Below are 19788 nucleotides of genomic sequence, written 5' to 3'. Positions count from 1 at the left end.
GGCGGTGAAGGCCAGAGGACTGCCGTCAATAAACTTGGTTAACCCAAAGCCTTTCGGGTCGACGCAGTTCGAGTTAAGGGAGTGGGCAACGAATACGCATGCAACATTGTGGAACAGCGAAACGGTCGGTAGGACGGCGAAACTCCTAAAGGGGGATCCAGATCGTGAGAAGACGAGGCTATTTTTCAGTCAATCAAGTTTTTGCCTGTTAGGGCGAATATCATTAAATTTTACAATTTTTGTTTTTTCTCTTTCGAGACGAGCTCAATGATCGGAGATGCAAAATTTCAATCAAATTTCTCTAAATAGAAAATTGTAATAAAATGTTTCCAAAGACAAAATTTAAAAACTTAACTTTTTCTAAAGAAAAATCTTCAATCGAATTTTTTCTAAAAAAAATAGTAAAAGAAATTTTTTAAAACAAGGAAACATTTTAAATAAATTTTTTATAAAGACTAAATTTTAATGAATTTCTTTATTTTAATATAAATATATATTTTTTGAAACATTTTTGTCTATTTTGTACGCAGTAGCCCGGAGAATTGCTCGATTCCGACTCCGCAGCCCTGTGTCATACTTCAACAAAAATTTTTGGAAAATTATGTTATCAAATAAGTAAATTTAAGCGGCTTTTGTTTTGTTACACTTCGAGTATGCACATTGCACTCCGTTTTTCAAATATTGTTGCCAACAACAACAAAACAACATGAAGCACATTGTAACTATGCAAGAATTGTTGCTCAATGCGTTGCCCACAGTAACGAAAAGGTGAGTAGTCGATAAACAAAACATCAGTTCTTCTTCTCCAAAAAGTAATGATTACTCAATTAAATCAAGAAAAAATTCAATAAATTTATTAGGCCAAAGGAAATATCCATCAATACTAATTTTAAAATTCAATTATTCAATAAATGTTCGGTTTGTTTTGTAAAATGCGGAAATTTAAATGAAAGACACTTTCATATGGCGCAGCGATCATTCAGGAAACAACATTAAAATTCCCAAAAGCACATTGGTTTGCAATCAATTTGTAGGCTTAAAAAGTAAACATTGCCCTTTTGCTGGCTAAAGGTGAAGCAATACAATGGAAGAACTACAGGATGCCAGTATACATCATACGGCAGCCAAGCTCATCAATACCATAAAGACTTTGAAAAACTATGAGCCATTGTATGAAAATGTGCAGGTTTGAATGGATTTGGGTTAAAAAAAAATTATTTGGAAATTTAGAAAAAAATACCTCACAATCTTCCCTAAAATTATGTTGTATGCATTGAGAGAGATATGAAATGTTCTTAAATTGTCTTATTTTTAGAAATTGGTTTGTAGCCCCGCTGTGGATCGCAATGATATGTGCAATACCTTGGAAGAGGCCATTAAAAGTGCTGGATTGGAAACGGAAATACGTAACATTATATTTCATTTGGTGCGCAGCAAACTAAAACCAGAAGAGAAGCCATCACAAATAAATATTGTAAGTATATTGCAAGCAAAATAAAATAGAAATTTAAGAAACTTTAAGTAGTATGAGAAAGATAATATAGTGTCTCTTGGGAATTTGCACTTAATTGTTTAATTTTTAACTAATCGAAATATTAAAAGTAGAGCACTTCATTGACTATTAACTGTTATTTAATCCACCACCATAGGATAAGGGATATATTCAGTTATTCCGTTTGTAACACATCGAAATATCCATTTTCGAACCTACAAAGTATATATATTTCGAATCGTTTTTAAATTCTTAGACGATTTAGCGATATCCGTGTGTCTGTCCGTCAGTTGTAATCACTCTACAGTCTTTAAAAATTGAGATGGTTGGGTTAGGTTGAAAAGAGGGTGCAGCTATTAATCTGCCTCATGCCACTATAGACATACACCTAACCCAGTGATCGGCTTGTTGTGCACTCTAAAAACTAAAGAGTAACCTCGAAAAAGAAAATTTCAAGTTAGGAATTCCGTGCTACTTACAAAATCTTTAATTGTTTTCCATACCACTCCCCTAAGTTGGTTCATGTCTGATATTGTGTCTCCACCTAAGTGCCGGTATCTGTTGGACGCGAAAACCGGGCAATGACAAAGGAAATGCTTCAACGTCTCTTCATCTTCCCCGCTCGTAGTCCTATGTGCCCCGTTATGATACCAATAGCTATACTGACCTCCTTCTTGCTTCCTTTCAGTAATGGCCTCATCCTCTCACGATCCGGATCACCCCATAGGATTTTCGCCGTCCTACCAACCGTTTCGTTGTTCCATAGTGTAACATGCGCGTTTTTCGCTCCCGCCCTTAAATCGGACTGCGTCGACCCGAAAGGCTTCGGGTTAACCAATTTTATCGACGACAGTGCTCTGGCCTTCATTGCCAGATCGTCTGTCCTTTCATTCCCCCTTACTCCGTTATGGCCCAGCACCCAAACGATGTGGATTGTGCCTTCCTCAGAGAAGGCGTTAATCTCCTTCTTAAACTGCAAAACTGTTCGTGACCTAACCCTCCTGGTTGTTATTGCCCTTATGGGCATTTTACTGCCCGTACAGAAGTGTGAACTTCGACGTCCTCGCGTTAGTACCACACCACCTCACGCATTCCCTTATCGTCCGAATCTCCGCCTTCAGGACCGTATTATGTTGCTATTTTTCTCCATGGCAGTCCACCAAACTACTGAGGATAAGTAAGTATTGGTCTAATCACGCTCCTGTAGAGCCAGTGGTCTTTCCTCGAATTCAGGCCCCATTTCGAGCCTACGGCCGTACAGGCAGTCTAAAACAGATTTCAGTTCCTGGGTTCTCAATGTAGACCCCCACGGCCAAGCTAGGGGACAGCTTTGATCCATCCGTGTAACATGATCTTCCAGACGGCAATACTAGGGTTCCGTCAATCCAAGACTGTGCCGCTGGCAGCAGTGCCTTGCAACTTGACCTCAAGTGTCATCTCAGGTATCCGATCGGAAACCTCTTCCCTTCCTTCCAGGTTTGCTATCGTCGTCTCGATTATACCGCGATGCTATGCGCTGCTCGAGATGCTTGAGATATTGAGTTGAAATTTTGCACTGACTCGTATTTCTTCTGAACGCAGGTTAAGTTCTTGAATTGGTCACATCGCAATATATTTGGATATAACTGCCATAGACCGATCTGGCGAATTCGGGTCTAAAGCCTATAACAGGCTCATGTATTACCCGATTTCGCTGAAATTGGTCTGCCGACATCCGAACCAAAAATGGTCCAGATCGGAACATATTTGGATAGAGCTGCCATATAGACCGATCTACCGATTTTGGCTCTTAGGCCTATAACAGACGCATTTACCACCTGACTTTGCTGAAACTTGGAACAGTGAGATGTATCAAGACTCCCAACATCTGTAATGAATATGGTCCAGATCGGGACATGTTTAGATAGTGACAAATTATCTGCTTTAGGGTTTACATACCATAAAAGGCGCATTTATTCTCTGATATTGCTGAAACTGGAAACAGTGATTTGGACTAGAGGCCTTGACATCCGACCTAATATGGTTCATGTCGGTATGCCAATTTAGGGTCTTAAGCCTATAACAACCGCATTTATTTCCGGATTTCGTTGAAATTCAGAACAGTGAGTTTAATTAGACCCGCCGATATCCGAACCAAAAATGGTCCAGATCGGAACATATTTGCATATTGCTGTCATATAGACCGATCTGCCGATTTTGGGTCTTAGGCCGATAAGAGGCGCATTAATTATCTGACTCCTAATATCTGTCCCGATTATGGTCCAGATTGGGCAATATTTAGATATAGCCGCTATAGAGACCGATCTTCAGCCGAACCGATCTTCAAGAGTATTCTCCGATTTTATTGAAATTTAAATTAGTGAGTTGCACTAAGGACCTCGATATCTGACCCGAATATGATGTATATCGAACCATATTTACATATAGCTGCCTAATAGGCTAATATACCGATTTATGGTCCTATAACAGCCGCGTTTATTACCGGATTTCGTTGAAACTCAGAACAATGAGTTCCATTTGCGATATATCCATCATATAGACCGATCTGCCGATTTTGGGTCTAAGGCTAATAACAGGCGCACTTATTACCCGACTCTCAACATCTGTCCCGAAAATGGTCCAGACCGGGCTATATTTAGATATAGCTGCCACAGAGACCTTTCTTCAGCTTTAGGGTCTAAATACCATAAAAGGCGCATTTATAATCCAATTTGCTAAAATTTGAAACAGTGAGCTGCTTTAAGACTCCCTACATCCAACGCAAAGAGGGTCCAGATCGGACCGTATTTAGATATAGCTGTCATATAGATCGAAGATAGATAGAAGGATCCGAACGAACTATGCAGAAGGGCCGAAAGGGTCTTGCATATGACTTGGCTAGATCCAGAGGTCTCAATGTTAACACAGAGAAGACTGAAATATGCCTGTTCTCGAGGAAGACGAAGGTGGGCCAATTTAACGCTCCACGTTTCCTCAATAGAACGATTTAGATATCTGACAAGGTCAAATACTTAGATGTGATCTTGGACAGGAAACTGAATTGGAAGTGTCACATTCAGGAGCGTACTGAGAAAGCTCACAGATGTTGGGCACTATGTAGACGGGCCGTAGGCTCGAAATGGGTCCTGAATCCGAGGATAGTCCACTGGCTCTACAGGAGCGTGATTAGAGCAATATTTACTTATCCTCAGTAGTGGTGGACTAACATGGAGAAAAGTGCAACATAAGGACCATACAACAGGTTCAGAGAACATGTTGTCTTAGCATAGGCGGAGCGATGAGGACCTTGCCCACTAGGGCACTGGAGACTATTCTAGATATCCGACCCATTGACATGCAGATTAAGTGTGATGCAGCCACTGCGGCTATGAGACTTAAGGCGATGGGAGAATGGATTGAGGATAGGAGAAGCTCATACCACCGCGGTATAATCGAGGCGACGATAGGAAACCTGGAAGGAAGGGAAGAGGTTTCCGATCGGATACCTGAGTGCGAAGCATTGCTGTCATCGGCGTAGTCTTGGATTGACGGAACCCTAGTATTCCCTAGTATGGAAGATCATGTTACACGGATGGATCAAAGCTAGAGGACAAAGTGGGTGTGGGGGTCTACATTGAGAACCCAGGGACTGAGATCTGTTTTAGACTGCCTGACCATAATACGATCCTGCAGGTGGAGATTCGGACGATCACGGAATGCGTGAGGTGGTGTGGTGCTAACGCGAGGACGTCGAGTGTGAACATCTTTACCGACAGTAAAATTGTCATAAGGGCAATAACAACCATGACGGTAAGGTCACGAACAGTCTTGCAGTGTAAGGAGATTAACGCCTTTTCTGAGAATGGCAAAATCCGCATCGTTTGGGTGCCGGGCCATAACGGAGTAACTCGAAGGGGGTAAGGGGACTGGGCAAACGATTTGGCGGTGAAGGCCAGAGGACTGGCGTCAATAAACTTGGTTAACCCCAAGCCTTTCGGATCGACGCAGTCCGAGTTAAGAGAGTGGGCGATGAATGCGCATACAACATTGTGGAACAACGAAACGGTCGATAGGACGGCGAAAATCCTATGGGGCATCCAGATCGTGAAAAGACGAGGCTATTACTGAAGCGAAGTAAGAAGGAAGACAGAATAGCTTTTGGTATCATAACGAGACACATAGGACTACGAGCTCACTTATGTAAAATCTGTGCAGCAAGTGATAGCATGTGTAGGGCATGCGGGGAAGATGATGCTGAAGCCTACGCTTAATTTAATGTTCTATAAGTTTTATGTTTTATATTTATCTAAATTGTCACCGTTTTAAAAAATTAAATACTTTTCTTTTCCTTTTTTATCTCTCCATGTTCTATATCCTTTACAGAATGATCCTTTGGCTTATCTAAAACGTGCCGGTGTACAATGGGATCGTCGTGTGCGGAAAAGTTTAAACGCCATGTGTTCGGAATTAAAAATGGCAAGTCAGGGTCAACCACGAGTTGCTACCGATCGAGATGAACTCATGACGAAATGGGATGAATTGAGCAACTATACAATCGGTAACAATGAACTTAAATTAGTTAAGATATGTTTGATGAAAAAATATCAAGGTTTTATTTGCTTTTTATAGATTTGGCCAACTATAGACCTGTATATGCTCCTAAAGATATTTTGGATGTTTTGCTGTCTTTGAAAGGACCTTCCAAAGCTGTTGAAAATACTGAGTTTGTGTTATAGCTATTTTTTGTATTATGAGTTAATGACAGAAATTTTTTCTCTTCTTACGTTTCGCTTCCTCAATTTTTTAGACAGGTGCCGAAATGGGAATTTTCACATATATCGCTTCCAGTAAAGAATCTCTTTGAGCTGGTAAGTACAAAATATTAAATTACTGCTTTACTATCGCTCCGTATACCCTTATTATGTATGTTTAGACCTCATTTTTATCCACTTACTTTGTTAAAAGTTCAGATTACGGTGAAAAGGGCAAAAAAAATTTTTGCATAATGACCCCAGGAACACGAGTATGATGTCTTTTTTTGGGGCTGGGCCTGGTCTTCTAAACGGGACCTTCCCCATCAAGTGAAATTGTACTGATTATTTTCAATATGGTACTCAAATTAACGGAAATTTTGGTAAAACACGAATATGGTGGAAAAAATTCGTAGGAGTCATCCAGGGTCTTGAGAATTTCGACCCGCATCAGAAAAATGTACGAAAATATTTTGAAATAAAAAGAAAATTTGTGAAGTGTGGAAAATAGTACTGCTGTCCTTGGCATTACCCGAGTTGATAGCCAGATTTAAGTCCCCTTCAGAATTTTTATTACTGCGCGATTTTTCTGAAAAAAATTTAATTGTTATACCCACCACCATTGGATAAGGAGTATATTCATTTAGTAATTTCGTTTGCAACACATCGAAATAACCATTTTCGACCCTACACAGTACATTTCGGATCGTTGTACAATTCTAAGACGATTAAACGATGTTTGTGTATCTGTCCATAAGTTGTAATCACGCTTTTGTCTTCAAAAATTTAGATATTTAGTTGAAATTTTCCACAGAATCGCTTTTCTTTTATATGCATCTTAAGTTCGGACTATTTTTGAAAAAAGCTGCCATATAGACCTATCTGTCGATTTAGCCCATGAAAATCGCTTTTGTCCGATTTTACTGAAATTTAAAACAGTGAGTTGTGCTAAGTACCCCGATATCCGATCAGAATATTGCATACGCCGGATACACATAAAGCTGCCATATAGACCGAAATGCCGATTAAGGGTCTTAAGCCCGAAAAAAAAGTGCGCGAAATTTTGTTTACATTTGTTTGATTGGCGTCAATTTTAATATGGGTGCCACATGTATTGAAAGAAATTCATTTAACAAACCGAATCAACGCTTGTGATATGCACCTTAAACGCAATGAATTCGATCCGTTTTTAAAACGAATCATAACTGGAGATGATTAAATGCTAAAACTTTCGGCAATGATGAGGCTATAAAATCGCACTTGGTTCAGTTTTTTGCAGATAAATTTGCCAGGAAGATGGCAAAAGGTTTTCGAACAAAATGGCAATTATAAAGTTCATTCTAAGCTTTATTAAAAATGCACTTACTTTCTTTTAAAAAATCCGCAATTACTTTTTAGGCAACCCAATATTATCCAACTTCGTTGAAATTCGAAACAGTAGGCTTTATTGGGCTCATTAGCATCCGACCCGAAAATGATCCATATTTGGCCATATTTACATACTGCTGCAATATAGACCAATCAGTCGATTTTGGTTCTAAGGCCTATAATAGGAACATTTATTAACCGATTTAAATTGAATAATGAATTGAATCAAAACTCCTGACATCTGCCCCTAATATGGTCATGATCCGTCTATATTAAGATATAGCTACTAACATTAGCGAAGCTAGCTCAGCCTTCTGGGGGGCTAAAACTCTTGAATAGCAATAAAATAAGCAAATTTTATCCAAAACAATGAACATTTTTAAATTCTGAGAGGGGTTAAAACTTTGCTTGGGATGCTTAGCCCAGCTCCTAGAGGCGTTTCCACGTTTATTGCTGCCATATAGACCAATGGTCTACAGCTGATTTTCGGATTTGTTTGAAATTTGAAACAGTGAGCTGCTCAAGACTGCCTACATTCAACTTAAATTTAGCCCAACCATATTTAGCTATCTAAACCAATCTGCAGATTTCGGGTTTTAAGCTTTTAAAGCCGCATTTTTTACCCGATTTCACTGAAATTTGGAACTGTTACATGTATAAAGTTTCTTGGCAACTGAACCAAATATATTTTAGATCGACCTATGTTTGGATATAATATGGATATAGTAGATTTATAATGAAATAGGATAATAAATATAGCCATGGTGGTGGGTGCCGAAAGTTCGGCCGAACTTAATGCAATTTGTTTTAGAAAATAGCGCTGCAAAGTGGGCCCAAGTACGGGTCTAAGAGGCAACAAATTTCAGGAAGCAGCTAGTACTCTTAAATTTTGAAGTAGCGACCTTCAAAAACATCAAAAAAACAACGCTGGAAAAATTGGGATTCTTTATTTTCTATGACACTCCTACTTTTAGCGGTGGGCGTTAAATTAATCTCCTCCAAGTTAATTCGTTAAGTCCCTACAGGGTGCAATTATTAACTGACTTGTCTTAAATTGCATATTGACCTCTTCTTTGACTGCCAACATCCACGCCAAATATGGTTCAAATCCGTACATAACCTTCCCGATTATATTTCTTGAGTTCCCAGATAGCGCAATTATAATCCGAGTTGGCTTACATTTTCCACACTGACTTCACCTATGAGCTTCAACATTCAACACCCAATATGTTCTAATCGGTCCATAGCCTCATATAGCTGCCATACAAACCGATTTCCCGATAATGCTCTTAAGCCTCTCATATCCGATTTGGCTGAAATTTTGAAGGATCATTTCTGCTATTACTCCCAACAGCCAAGCAAAAATTTTTGCTCTATTTAATCTGCCTATATGACACACGACTTCAAAACTAAATCTGCTGGTAGAAACGGCAGGATGAAAAAACCTTATTGCCAGTGCACATCACCGAAAATATGAGACGTTCAGATATCAATGAAAACGGAAAACCAGAGATTTATAAAAGAGGAAATAAATCGACTTCCGTTAAACAGAAGACGAGAGATTCGGCATAAATTCCACAGCGCCATTCCTAGTGAACCTAAAAAAGTAGTTGGCACTTTGGAGGATTATAAGAAACCCTCGACTCGCTAAAGTCTGTAAATTGCAGGATTAAACCAAGGCGCCAACAGTAACCACCATTGTGACCTAAGGAAATGTTGGAAAATATTGGGTTGCCCAAAAAGTAATTGCGGATTTTTCATATAGTCGGCGTTGACAAATTTTTTCACAGCTTGTGACTCTGTAATTTTATTCTTTCTTCTGTCAGTTATCAGCTGTTACTTTTAGCTAACTTTAGAAAAAAGTGTAAAAAAAGTATATTTGATTAAAGTTCATTCTAAGTTTTATTAAAAATGCATTTACTTTCTTTTACAAAATCCGCAATTACTTTTTGGGCAACCTTGTTGGTGAGGCAAAAACCACAAGTCCACCACGGTGCTGGAACATCTATAAGTCTGAGGTAAAACAGTATCAGGGTGATTTGGATCAAAGAAAATTCTGTTTGGAATTCTGCAAAGGATTCATTCAGAAGTCAGAAAGCGCATGGGCAATGTCTAGTGCTCGTGCATATCTCAAGGCCAACAACAGCACACCTATGGCAAGAAAAAGTCTACTCGAATAAACTTTTAGTACCTATTTGGCTACATAGGAGGCTGTCTCGCTGTCAAGATATATAAAATGGTACCATTTCTTGACATTCAGGGTGTTTTCAAAAATTTCAATAGACGTCAATTATAAAGAAGCTGGAAACTGTAGGCATCAAAATCACCGTAAGAAAGTTTATTAATGAATGACTTACTTAAAGACGTATTACAGTAGGCAAAATGCAAATTTGCAAATGAACTTTCCATTAATGAGCAGGGGCAAAGGGATACGTAGGCTAGGGATACTCAAAACTATACATATGGGTCAGTCCAGAGACTCCTCAGTGGGGTGTACTGTCTCCTCTACTGTGAAATATTGGATAATTCCATATGGTCATATCGATAAGGCTACCCGACCACTGTCATAGCCATTTCACCGCATCTTTAATTGTAAGGACCTTCGCTTGATGCACACTAAGCGAAGGTCCTTACAATTAAAGATGTGGTGGAATGGCTATGACATAACGTCATAACGACTATTGGCAAATCTCTTCTCAGATATCCAGGCAGTCATTAAATCTCTGGGGAGCATATTTCCGAATTGAAAAACCACCCTTGACAGTAGCAGATCTCTCAACTGGATGGCTGAACCGCTCAAAATTCACATGTTCTGTGTGCCAGGCCAAAGAGATATCCCACAAAATAGTAGAGCAGACGAGCTTGCTAGAATAGGAACTACCTCCAGGGGAACTAGAATTAATTCGCCCCATGCCATCATGGACATACACCTGAGCCAGTAATCGGCTTGTTGTGCGCTCTAAATACAAAATCCTTAATTGTTTTCCATGCCACGCACCTTAGATGGTTCATGTCTGGCATTGTGTCCCTATCTAAATGGCCGTATCTGTTAGACAAGAAAGCCGGGCCATGACAAAGGAAATGCTCCAACGTCTTTTCATCTTCCCCACATGCCCTACACATGCTATCACTTGCCGCACCGATTTTACATAAGTGAACTCATAGTCCTATGTGTACCGTTATGGTACCAATAGCCTTACTGACCTTCTTCTTACTTTCTTTCAGTAATAGCCTAGTCTTTTGACGATCTGGGCCCCCCATAGGAGTTTCGCCGTCCTACCGACCGTTTTGTTGTTCCACAGGGTTGCATGCGCATTCGTCGCACATTCCCTTAACTCGAACTGCGTCGACCGAAAGGCTTCGAGTTAACCAAGTTTATTGACGGTACTCCTCTGGCCTTCACCGCCAAATCGTCTGCCCTTTCATTTCCCCTTACTCCGTTATGGCCCGGCGACCAAACGATGCGGATTTTGTCACCCTCAGAGAAGAAGTTAATCTCCTTCTTACACTGCAAGACTATTCGTGACCATACCGTCCTGGTTGTTATTGCCCTTATGGCAATTTTACTGTTCGTAAAGATGTTCACACTCGACGTACTCGCATTAGTACCATACCGCCTCATGCATTCCGTGATCGGCCGGATCTCCACCTGCAGGACCGTATTATGGTCAGGCAGTCTAAAACAGATCTCAGTCCCTGGGATCTCAACGGAACTCCCAGGCCCACTCAGTCCTCTAGCTTTGATCCATCTGTGTAGCATGATCATCCAGACGGCAATACTAGGGTTCCGTCAGTCCAAGACTGTGCCGCTGGCAACAGTGCCTTGCACTCGACCTCAAGTTTCGTCTCAGGTATCCGATGGGAAACCTCTTCCCTTCCTTCCAGTTTTCCTGAAGTCGCCTCGATTACAATGCGATGGTATGAGCTGTTCCCATCCTCAATCCATTCTCTTATCGCCTTAAGTCTCATAGCCACAGTGGCTGCCTCACACTTAATCTGTATGTCAATGGGTCGGACATATAGAATAGTCTCCAGTGTCCTAGATAGCTCCGCCTATGCCAAGACAGCATGTTCTCTGAACCAGTTGTATGGTCCTTATGTCGCACTTTTTCTCCATAGCAGTCCATCAAACTACTGAGGCGTAAGCAAGTTTTGGTCTCATCACGCTTCTGTAAAGTCAGTGAAGTATCCTCAGATTCAGGCCCCATTTCGTGCCTACGGGCTGTCTACATAGTACCCAACCACTGCAAGCCTTCTCAATACGCTCCTGAATGTGACACTTCTAATTCAGTTTCCTGTCCAAGATCACTCCTAAGTATTTGTTCTTGTCAGATTTCGAAATCGATGTAAGTTAAGTCTTCAGGATCAAGACGAATGGGGAACGAACTGCAGATGCTCATAAAGTGGGGGTTCTGAACACTCCAAATTTATGTCACCCAATACATACTTGCAGAAATTAAGCGGTTTGCTGTCGCTGGCTAGAATAGATGTGTCAATCATTGTGCCTAACATGAAGAGTTAATTACTGTCTGATCGCAAAACATGCAGACAGACTCACGGTTGACTTTACTTTTTTCTACAGCATCTCTTAATTTAACGTACATTTCTGCGGAAGTCAGAGATGCTCGTTTGATTCTTCAGATGCTTATTACTCTTTTTTATTGAAATTTTCAGAGAAATCATTACAATGACTTGCTGCGTACGGAATCATATGGTGGTTCTACCGACATGAATTTACAATGTCAGCGGGTGTTGGAATCAAAACATGCACCACTTTGTCAACATCTGCTAAGAAAAGGCAATACCCCAGCCCCCTACAGGGGTGCCTTATGGTCTTATGTTTTGGGCAGTCATATTAACAATTTTGTAAGTAATGACCACAGTTTTGAGAATGCTATTCACTTAAATGAGATCCTACATCTGCTTTTTTAGGACATTGACCACTGGAATCGTCTAAAAGCCACAGTCTTGTCCACCGATCACATTGTGGATAAATTAGTCTTCAAAGACATTCAATTGACAGCCTCCAATGATGATCAGTATTTTGTTTTTGAAGATGTCCTATATCAGGTGTTGTTGTGTTTCTCACGAGACACTGAAATAGCTCAAATGATACAGTTCGAACATTATCCGATAAAGGGTAAAAACTATGAAGCTCCTCCCTCGGGTGTGGTGCCATTTCATGGGATATGTATGTTTGGTAAGGGAAGTTTAAAAATTGGTGAACAGTCGCAACATAAAAAAAAAACAAAAAAGATGTTGGTGTGTTGTCTTTGGGAGTTATGATATTGTAGTTCACCTATAATTTTTAATAAAGACAATTAAAAATGGTAACTTTTTATTTTCCAGCTGCTCCATTTTGTTATCTATTTGATTCTCCCATTAATTTGTATTTCACATTTCGAGCTTTTTATATACGATATTGTCATCGTTTGACCACAATTAATACACATCCACAGGTAAAAAGATTTAAATAAGCCTCTAGTAAGAACAGTGGTGGGTAGATATACGTAAAATACTGCACATAAGCCCATGGACATAGAAATGATATGCACATGTGTTAATTTGCCCATCACTGCTTTCAAACTAGGTTTTACAATATTGTATTAATTTTTTGTCTTCTAAGGGCATTGTCAGCATATGTCTGCTCTTTGAGAAATTGTTACAAACACATGAGCCGCAGCTATGGTCACATTTTCGCGAATTACAAATACAACCGTAAGTTTTTAGAACTTTACGAATCTTTCCTTTGAATTTTGAATTTTTTGTCAATTTTTTTTAAGCATACGCGTTGTCTTTAAATGGTTGATGCGAGCTTTTAGTGGGCATTTACCTCCAGATCAGCTGCTAGTGCTATGGGATCTTGTAAGTAGAGATATATTTTATTCCCATGTTATTTATGCAGATTACAGGAATTAGTCTATCACCCTTCATGTTAAATACTCTGAAGAGGCTACCCTGATTAGTGAATTGAGAACATGCAAACCAAGAAAGTAATCGATGGAATTCTTAGGTCCTTTGAGGAGGAAAGGGGGAAAGTCGTTGTCCACGCGGATCATGGACCTGGACTGTATGGATGGACGAAGGCTAATGAACATGGTTTCAACTCTAGGGAACAAAAGCTAAGCGTTTTCACGTGACCTGTACTGGATGGGGCCAAGTTCCAAGTGTCATTACTTAGGATGTTGATGACGCACAGTAGGATTGAAAAAAAATGTAGTTGTCACTTTTAACGGATGGAGGTATCTTCCCGGTGAACCAAAATTAGGATGTCAGACATTTCTGTACAAATTCTGAACTCTTTGATAAGATCTTACCGAATTCTGTCTGATCTTCTGAGGGTTGTTTTCCCAACAGTTCTTAAAGAGTTTTAAACGATTTCTAAACGTATTTTCCAAGGAGTTTTTATACCCTTCACCATATAATGGGGGTATACTAATTTCGTCATTATGTTTGTAACACCTCAAAATATGCATCTGAGACCCCACAAAGTATATATATTCTTGCTCGTCATGTCATTTTAAGCCGATCTAGCCATGTCAATCCGTCTGTTCGTCCGTCCGTCTGTCGAAAGCACGCTAACTTTCGAAGGAGTAAAGCTAGCCGCGTGAAATTTTGCAAAAATATTTTTTATTAGTGTAGGTCAGTTGGGATTGTAAATGGGCCAAATCGGTACATGTTTTGACATAGAATATATTTGATACTATATTTGACATATTAACCGATTTTGGGTCTTGATTTTTTGAGCCTCTAGAGGACGCAATTCTCACCTGATTTGACTGAAATTTTGCACGTAGCGTTTTGGTATCACTTCCAACAACTGTACTGAGTATGGTCCAGGTCGGTGCATAACCTGATATAGCTGCCATATAAACCGATCTGAGGTCTTGACTTCTTCAGCTTTTAGGGGGCACAATTCTTATCCGATTTGACTTTAATTTTGCACGTGGTGTTTTGGTATCACTTCCAACAACTGTGTTAAGAATAATTCAAATCGGTTCATAATCTGGTATAGCTGTCATATAAACCGATCTTGGATCTTGATTTCTTGAGCCAATAGAGCGCGCAATTCTCATCCGATTTGATGGAAATTTTGCATGAGATGTTCTGTTATGACTTCCAATTACTGTGCTAAGTATGACGCAAGCTGCCATATAAACCGATCTGGGATCTTGACTTCTTGAGCCTCCAGAGGGTTCAATTCTTATCCGATTTGGTTGAAATGTGGCATAAAATGTTTTGTTATGACTTCCAACAAACGTGCTAAGTATGGTTTAAATCAACCATAACCTGATATAGCTGTCATATAAACCGATCTTCACATTTGAATTATTGAACCTCTAGAAGGCGCAACTACCACCCGATTTGGATGAAATTTGGCAATTAAAGTTTTGCTTTATGTGCAAGTATAGTCCAAACAGGTTTATAAGGTTAACATGGTATTTTTTAAGACTTCTTATAGTCTAATAAGTACGGATCATCTGCGTTTTTTCTTGTTTATGTTTGCCTGTTACGACCGGCTTTAAATATTTTAGGCATTTTTTCTGGCTGCGATAAGGCAATTTATCTCATTTTCTTTTTAAAAACCTTCCACAATAGGAATATAAGGTATACTAACATCGTCATTCCATTTGTAACTCATTGAAATAATAACATTTATGATCGTCTTGACATGCTAACTTTCAAAGTAGCAATGCTACATGCATGGGCAAAGCCGGACCGTATTTTGATATAACTGCCACATAAACCGATCTTCCGATTTGACTTCTTAAGCCCCTAGACGGTGCAATTATTATCCAATTTGGCTGAAATTTTGCACTATGACTTCTTTTATGACCTCCTGTATACGTGTCAAGTTAGAAGTCATCGTAGCGCAAAGGTCAGCATATTGGTCTATGATACTGAACGCCAGGGTTCGCATCCTGGCGAGAACATCATACAAAATTTTCAGCGGTGATTATCACCTTTTACTACTGCCGACATATGTGAGTTACCTTTCCATTTGAAAACTTCTTCCCAGAGAGGTGTCATACTGCGGCGCGCCGTTTGGACTCGGCTATAAAATGAAGGTCCCTCATCATTGAGCTTAAACTTATATCGGACAGCATACATTGAAATGTGAGAAGTTTGCCCCTGTTCCTTAATGGAATATTTCTGGGCAAATGAATTTGCATTTTTTACGTACGTGCCAAATATGACCTGAATCTGTCTAGAACCTGACAAAGCTCTCATATGAACCGATCTCTTGATTGCACTTTTTGAGAACCAAGAGGGCGCAGTTCTTGATTTGGCTGAAATTTTCCACAACTTCTACTATGAACTTCAACCAACTTGTCAAATATGGTCTGAATCGGTTCATAACCTGATATAGCTCCTATATAAACCGATCTCCCGATTTTACTTATTTAGCCCCTATAGAGCTACCCTGGAGGCCACCGTAGCGAAGAGGTTAGTAAATCCACCTATAACGCTGAACGCCTGGGTTCGAATCCTGGCAGTGACATCAGAAAAAATTTCAGCGGTGGTTATCCTCTCCTAATGCTGGCGATATTTGTGAGGTGCTTCTCCCCAAAGTGGTGTCGCTCTGCGGCACGCCGTTCGGACTCGGCTATAAAAAGGAGGTCCCCTAATTATTGAGCTTAAAATTGAATCGGACAGCACTCATTGATTTGTGAGAAGTTTGCCCCAGTTCCTTAATGGATTATTCATGGGCAAATTTGCATTGATCTACCATGAATTTTTGCACAGTGACTTCTACTATGGTCTCCATCATACAAACCAAGTATAGCCCGAATCAATCTATAATCTAATAAAGGGTGATTTTTTAGCTATTATCTCTTTGGCAACACTTCTTTAAACACCTCATGCACGTTTCGTGTTTTGTTTCACTGTCAAACATCCTGAGTTTGGTCTATAAATTAACCATGAATCGTCTTACAAACGAACAACACTTGTAAATTATTGAATTTTATTATCAAAGTGTGTGCTCTGTTAAGAAAGTTTATCGTGTGCTTCTTCCATTGAGCTACGAAGCGCATTTTTGGCTCAATGGGTACGTAAATTAACAGAAGATTTTGGAATGAAGATCATTGATTTTGGAGTGAAGATCACCCAGAAGCATTGCAAAAGCTATCAATGCATCCAGAAAAGTCACAGTTTGGTGCGATTCATGGGCTGGTGGCATCATTGGACCGTACTTCTTCAAAGATGATGCGAATCGTGAGCGCTATCGTGAGATGATATCCATTTTGTTTTTGCCCAAAATGCAAGAGTTTAACTTGCATGGCTTGTGGTTTGAACAAGACGGTGCCACATGCCACACAACACGCATAACAATGGACTTATTGAGAGGCGAGTCCGGTGAATATTTTATTTCACGTCCGGGACCGGTCAATTGGCCGCTTAGATCATGTGATTTAAGGCCTATAGACTATTTTTTCTACGTTAAAGGTCATGTCTATATTGACAACATTGAAGCATTTATTCGTGAGACACCGCACCGGCTGAAATATTGGAAAAAAGTATGCCAAAATTAGACTAAGCGGTTGGACCCTTTAAGGCGCAGTCACGGTAAACATTTGCATGAAAATATCTTCAAACATTAAATTACATGGACCATACTATCGATTTAAATAAAGATTTAATGACTTTTTCTGAATTTTATGTGTTTTTGTTTTGAAAAACTTTTCTATATCAATTAAAAAAAATCACCCTTTGAAACCTCCAAGTTAGAGGGTATATAAGATTTGACCAGGCCGACCTAAGCACGCTTTTACCTGTTGTAAGCTGCAGTCATTTTTAGCAAACAACAGACTTTTCAGCAGCCCGGTTGCTATTCAGGATGTTGTAATAGCAGCAACATTAGTTACTAACAGTCAGCAGGCAGTGTTTGCTATTATCAGCAGGCTTTTTTAAAGTATACGAATGGAACATTTGAACCGGATCCGCGGTTTGCATTGACACAAAATTGTTTTTAGAAGGTGAATAGTCATCTAAAAATCTACAAATTTTACCATTGATATACACTGATACAAAGTTTGTTAGTATCCAAAAATTATACTGGATCCTACGCTGTTTGGCCAGTGTTAGCTTAGCAACCAACTACTACTACGTTACCTGTTTGTTTGAATATTCTATCCAGACGCTGCAGTGGTGGTTGTCAGCAAAGACTTTTTTTAATTCGCACATTTTACAGCCATTTCTTGATATTTTGCTTTAAAATCTGTATTTTCTTCATCATTTTTACAGATTCTAGGATTTGATAGTCTGGAGATCCTCTCAATTTTCGCCATCATCATTCTTTCATTTCGAAAGGAGAGTTTAATGCAAGTGAATTCGTTGGACAACATTGAAGCTATACTGGCAGATCTTTCATCAATACAAGTCTTACCCCTAATACAATTGGCTTTAAGTAGAGATTAGGAAAATATAAAAAAAAAATAAAATTAGTAAATTTTTTTATGTATTGTAAATTCCTGTTAGAAAAAATAAAACAACAAGTTATTTGTATATTTATGAATAATAATGTTCATTTATTTATTTTCGTTTTATGGCTTTCCATTCGCAAAATTTCCGTTTAATAAATACACATTTAATAATTTCAATAAATACCTAAATTTCATTACTGTATATCTTTTTTTGAGAGATTTAGTTTTCTTTTTTACTTGTTTTTGATTTGTAGTGGGGTTCTTTTTTATCTTTTTTTTTGTTTCATATATATATAGAGCAACAACAATTAAACGATTTTTATATGCGGATTTATATTATGGTATAACTTTCTGAAAGGAATAGGATCAGCAAGTTCTTCAAATTTTATATTGCAGATTTGGAAAAATCATTTGTATTCAATAAAATGCTTAAAAATCTTTTTTTTTCCTTTCAATAAAATCTGGCTATTATTTTGGAAATAATTTCCATTGGTTGTCTGTTTGATTTTTTGTTCATATATCTGCAAAAGAGCGAAAGTTTTTTAGACATTCGATTTTTGATTAGCTTAATTAAATGAGGAATGAATGGTCTTATTATTTTTTTTTTTTTTTGTAGTTGGACTTATTGAAATCTGGGATTTAGTTATTAACTGATTGGCGCTTTTTTTTGTTAAAAACGTAATTTTATTAAATTAGGTTAATTGGTAAAATTTAAATGTTTACAATTTCTTTGGTTAAACCTAACTACGCATTAATTTTTTTTTCTATTAATACATAAGTCATTGCTATTGTGTACATATATATTTTTTTAGAAATTCTTCTTTGAAATCATATAAAGATGAGTTTTTCATAACGATGGGATATTGCTTTTCACATTTGCTCACAATTGCCGAAATAGCAAACAAATTTTTGAGACGAAATTTAAGCCCATTGAAATAATGGGACATCGTTCAGAGGAAGTTTTACAAATTCAGAGAAAGCTTTACAAATCACTAAATACGAGACCAGCTTCGGCTAAAATTTCTAAGAATATAGTAAAACGAAGACATAAACGTATGTTTTCGTAGGGATGACTAATGAGTCGATTATAGATTGCAACCCAACTTTAGTTGAGTTGCCACGGGCAAATTTGTTATACGAATTTCCACTTTTGTATTGGTTCGCATTGTTTTGTCCAATTAACTTAGTAGCTGAACGTTCTATTGAATGAAACAAATAAAAAATTTCAACTTTATGCCAATGATTTTATCTTCTGGGAACCCAACTATAGTTTAGTTGCCATCCATAATCGACCACAAAGTTTAAGGACACACCAATAGGACCCTGAAAAGTTGCAAACCCTTCAGCGGTTTCCGTAAAAAATTTCGTAAAGATATTTGTGTCCGCTCAAAAATGACAAACTATTTAAATTTTTTATACCCGATGGGGGGTTTACTAGTTTCATCATTCCGTTTTAAACACATCGCATTATTAATCTGAGACCCAACAAAGTATATATATTCTTGATCGTCTTGACATTCTAAGCCGATTTAGCCCTGTCCGTCCATCGGTCAGTCTGTCGAAAGCACGCTAAATTTCAAAGGAATAAAGCTACACTGAGAGAATTTTGTAAAAATAGCAAACATGTTTGCTGTAACAGCAGAAAATCTGCTGAAAATGCGACAGCAGTAATTATCTGTTAAAACAGCAAACTTTTTGCAGTTTTCAAATTTGAAAAAGTTAAAAAAACCTCAACAGTGTCATAAACATTTCAAACATTTTTACATTACAT

The 19788-nt window shown here is 38.5% G+C and overlaps 1 protein-coding gene across 3 annotated transcripts; it reads left to right on the top strand.

Annotated features, from left to right (window-relative positions):
* Nucleotides 1–792: 792 nt before the first annotated feature.
* Nucleotides 793–18075, top strand: LOC106089628 (TBC1 domain family member 19). 3 transcript variants are annotated; one of them, XM_013255535.2, is made up of 11 exons: nucleotides 793–1186; nucleotides 1316–1474; nucleotides 5855–6029; nucleotides 6101–6200; nucleotides 6279–6339; nucleotides 12265–12456; nucleotides 12523–12790; nucleotides 12940–13049; nucleotides 13217–13308; nucleotides 13374–13455; nucleotides 17839–18075. In XM_013255535.2, the coding sequence occupies exons 1-11, from the start codon at nucleotides 1085–1087 to the stop codon at nucleotides 18010–18012; spliced, it is 1515 nt and encodes a 504-aa protein (XP_013110989.1). In that variant the 5' UTR covers nucleotides 793–1084; the 3' UTR covers nucleotides 18013–18075. The 3 variants fall into 3 exon arrangements, with proteins under 3 accessions (XP_013110989.1, XP_013110990.1, XP_013110991.2); XM_013255536.2 differs by having other exon boundaries at nucleotides 794–1186; nucleotides 6101–6194; XM_013255537.2 differs by having other exon boundaries at nucleotides 1074–1202.
* The last annotated feature ends 1713 nt before the right edge of the window (nucleotides 18076–19788 follow it).

The sequence above is a fragment of the Stomoxys calcitrans genome, chromosome 3 (assembly GCF_963082655.1).
Source record: "Stomoxys calcitrans chromosome 3, idStoCalc2.1, whole genome shotgun sequence".
NCBI classification, from domain to species: domain Eukaryota; kingdom Metazoa; phylum Arthropoda; class Insecta; order Diptera; family Muscidae; genus Stomoxys; species Stomoxys calcitrans.
This window is presented reverse-complemented; position numbering and strand designations above follow the sequence as displayed.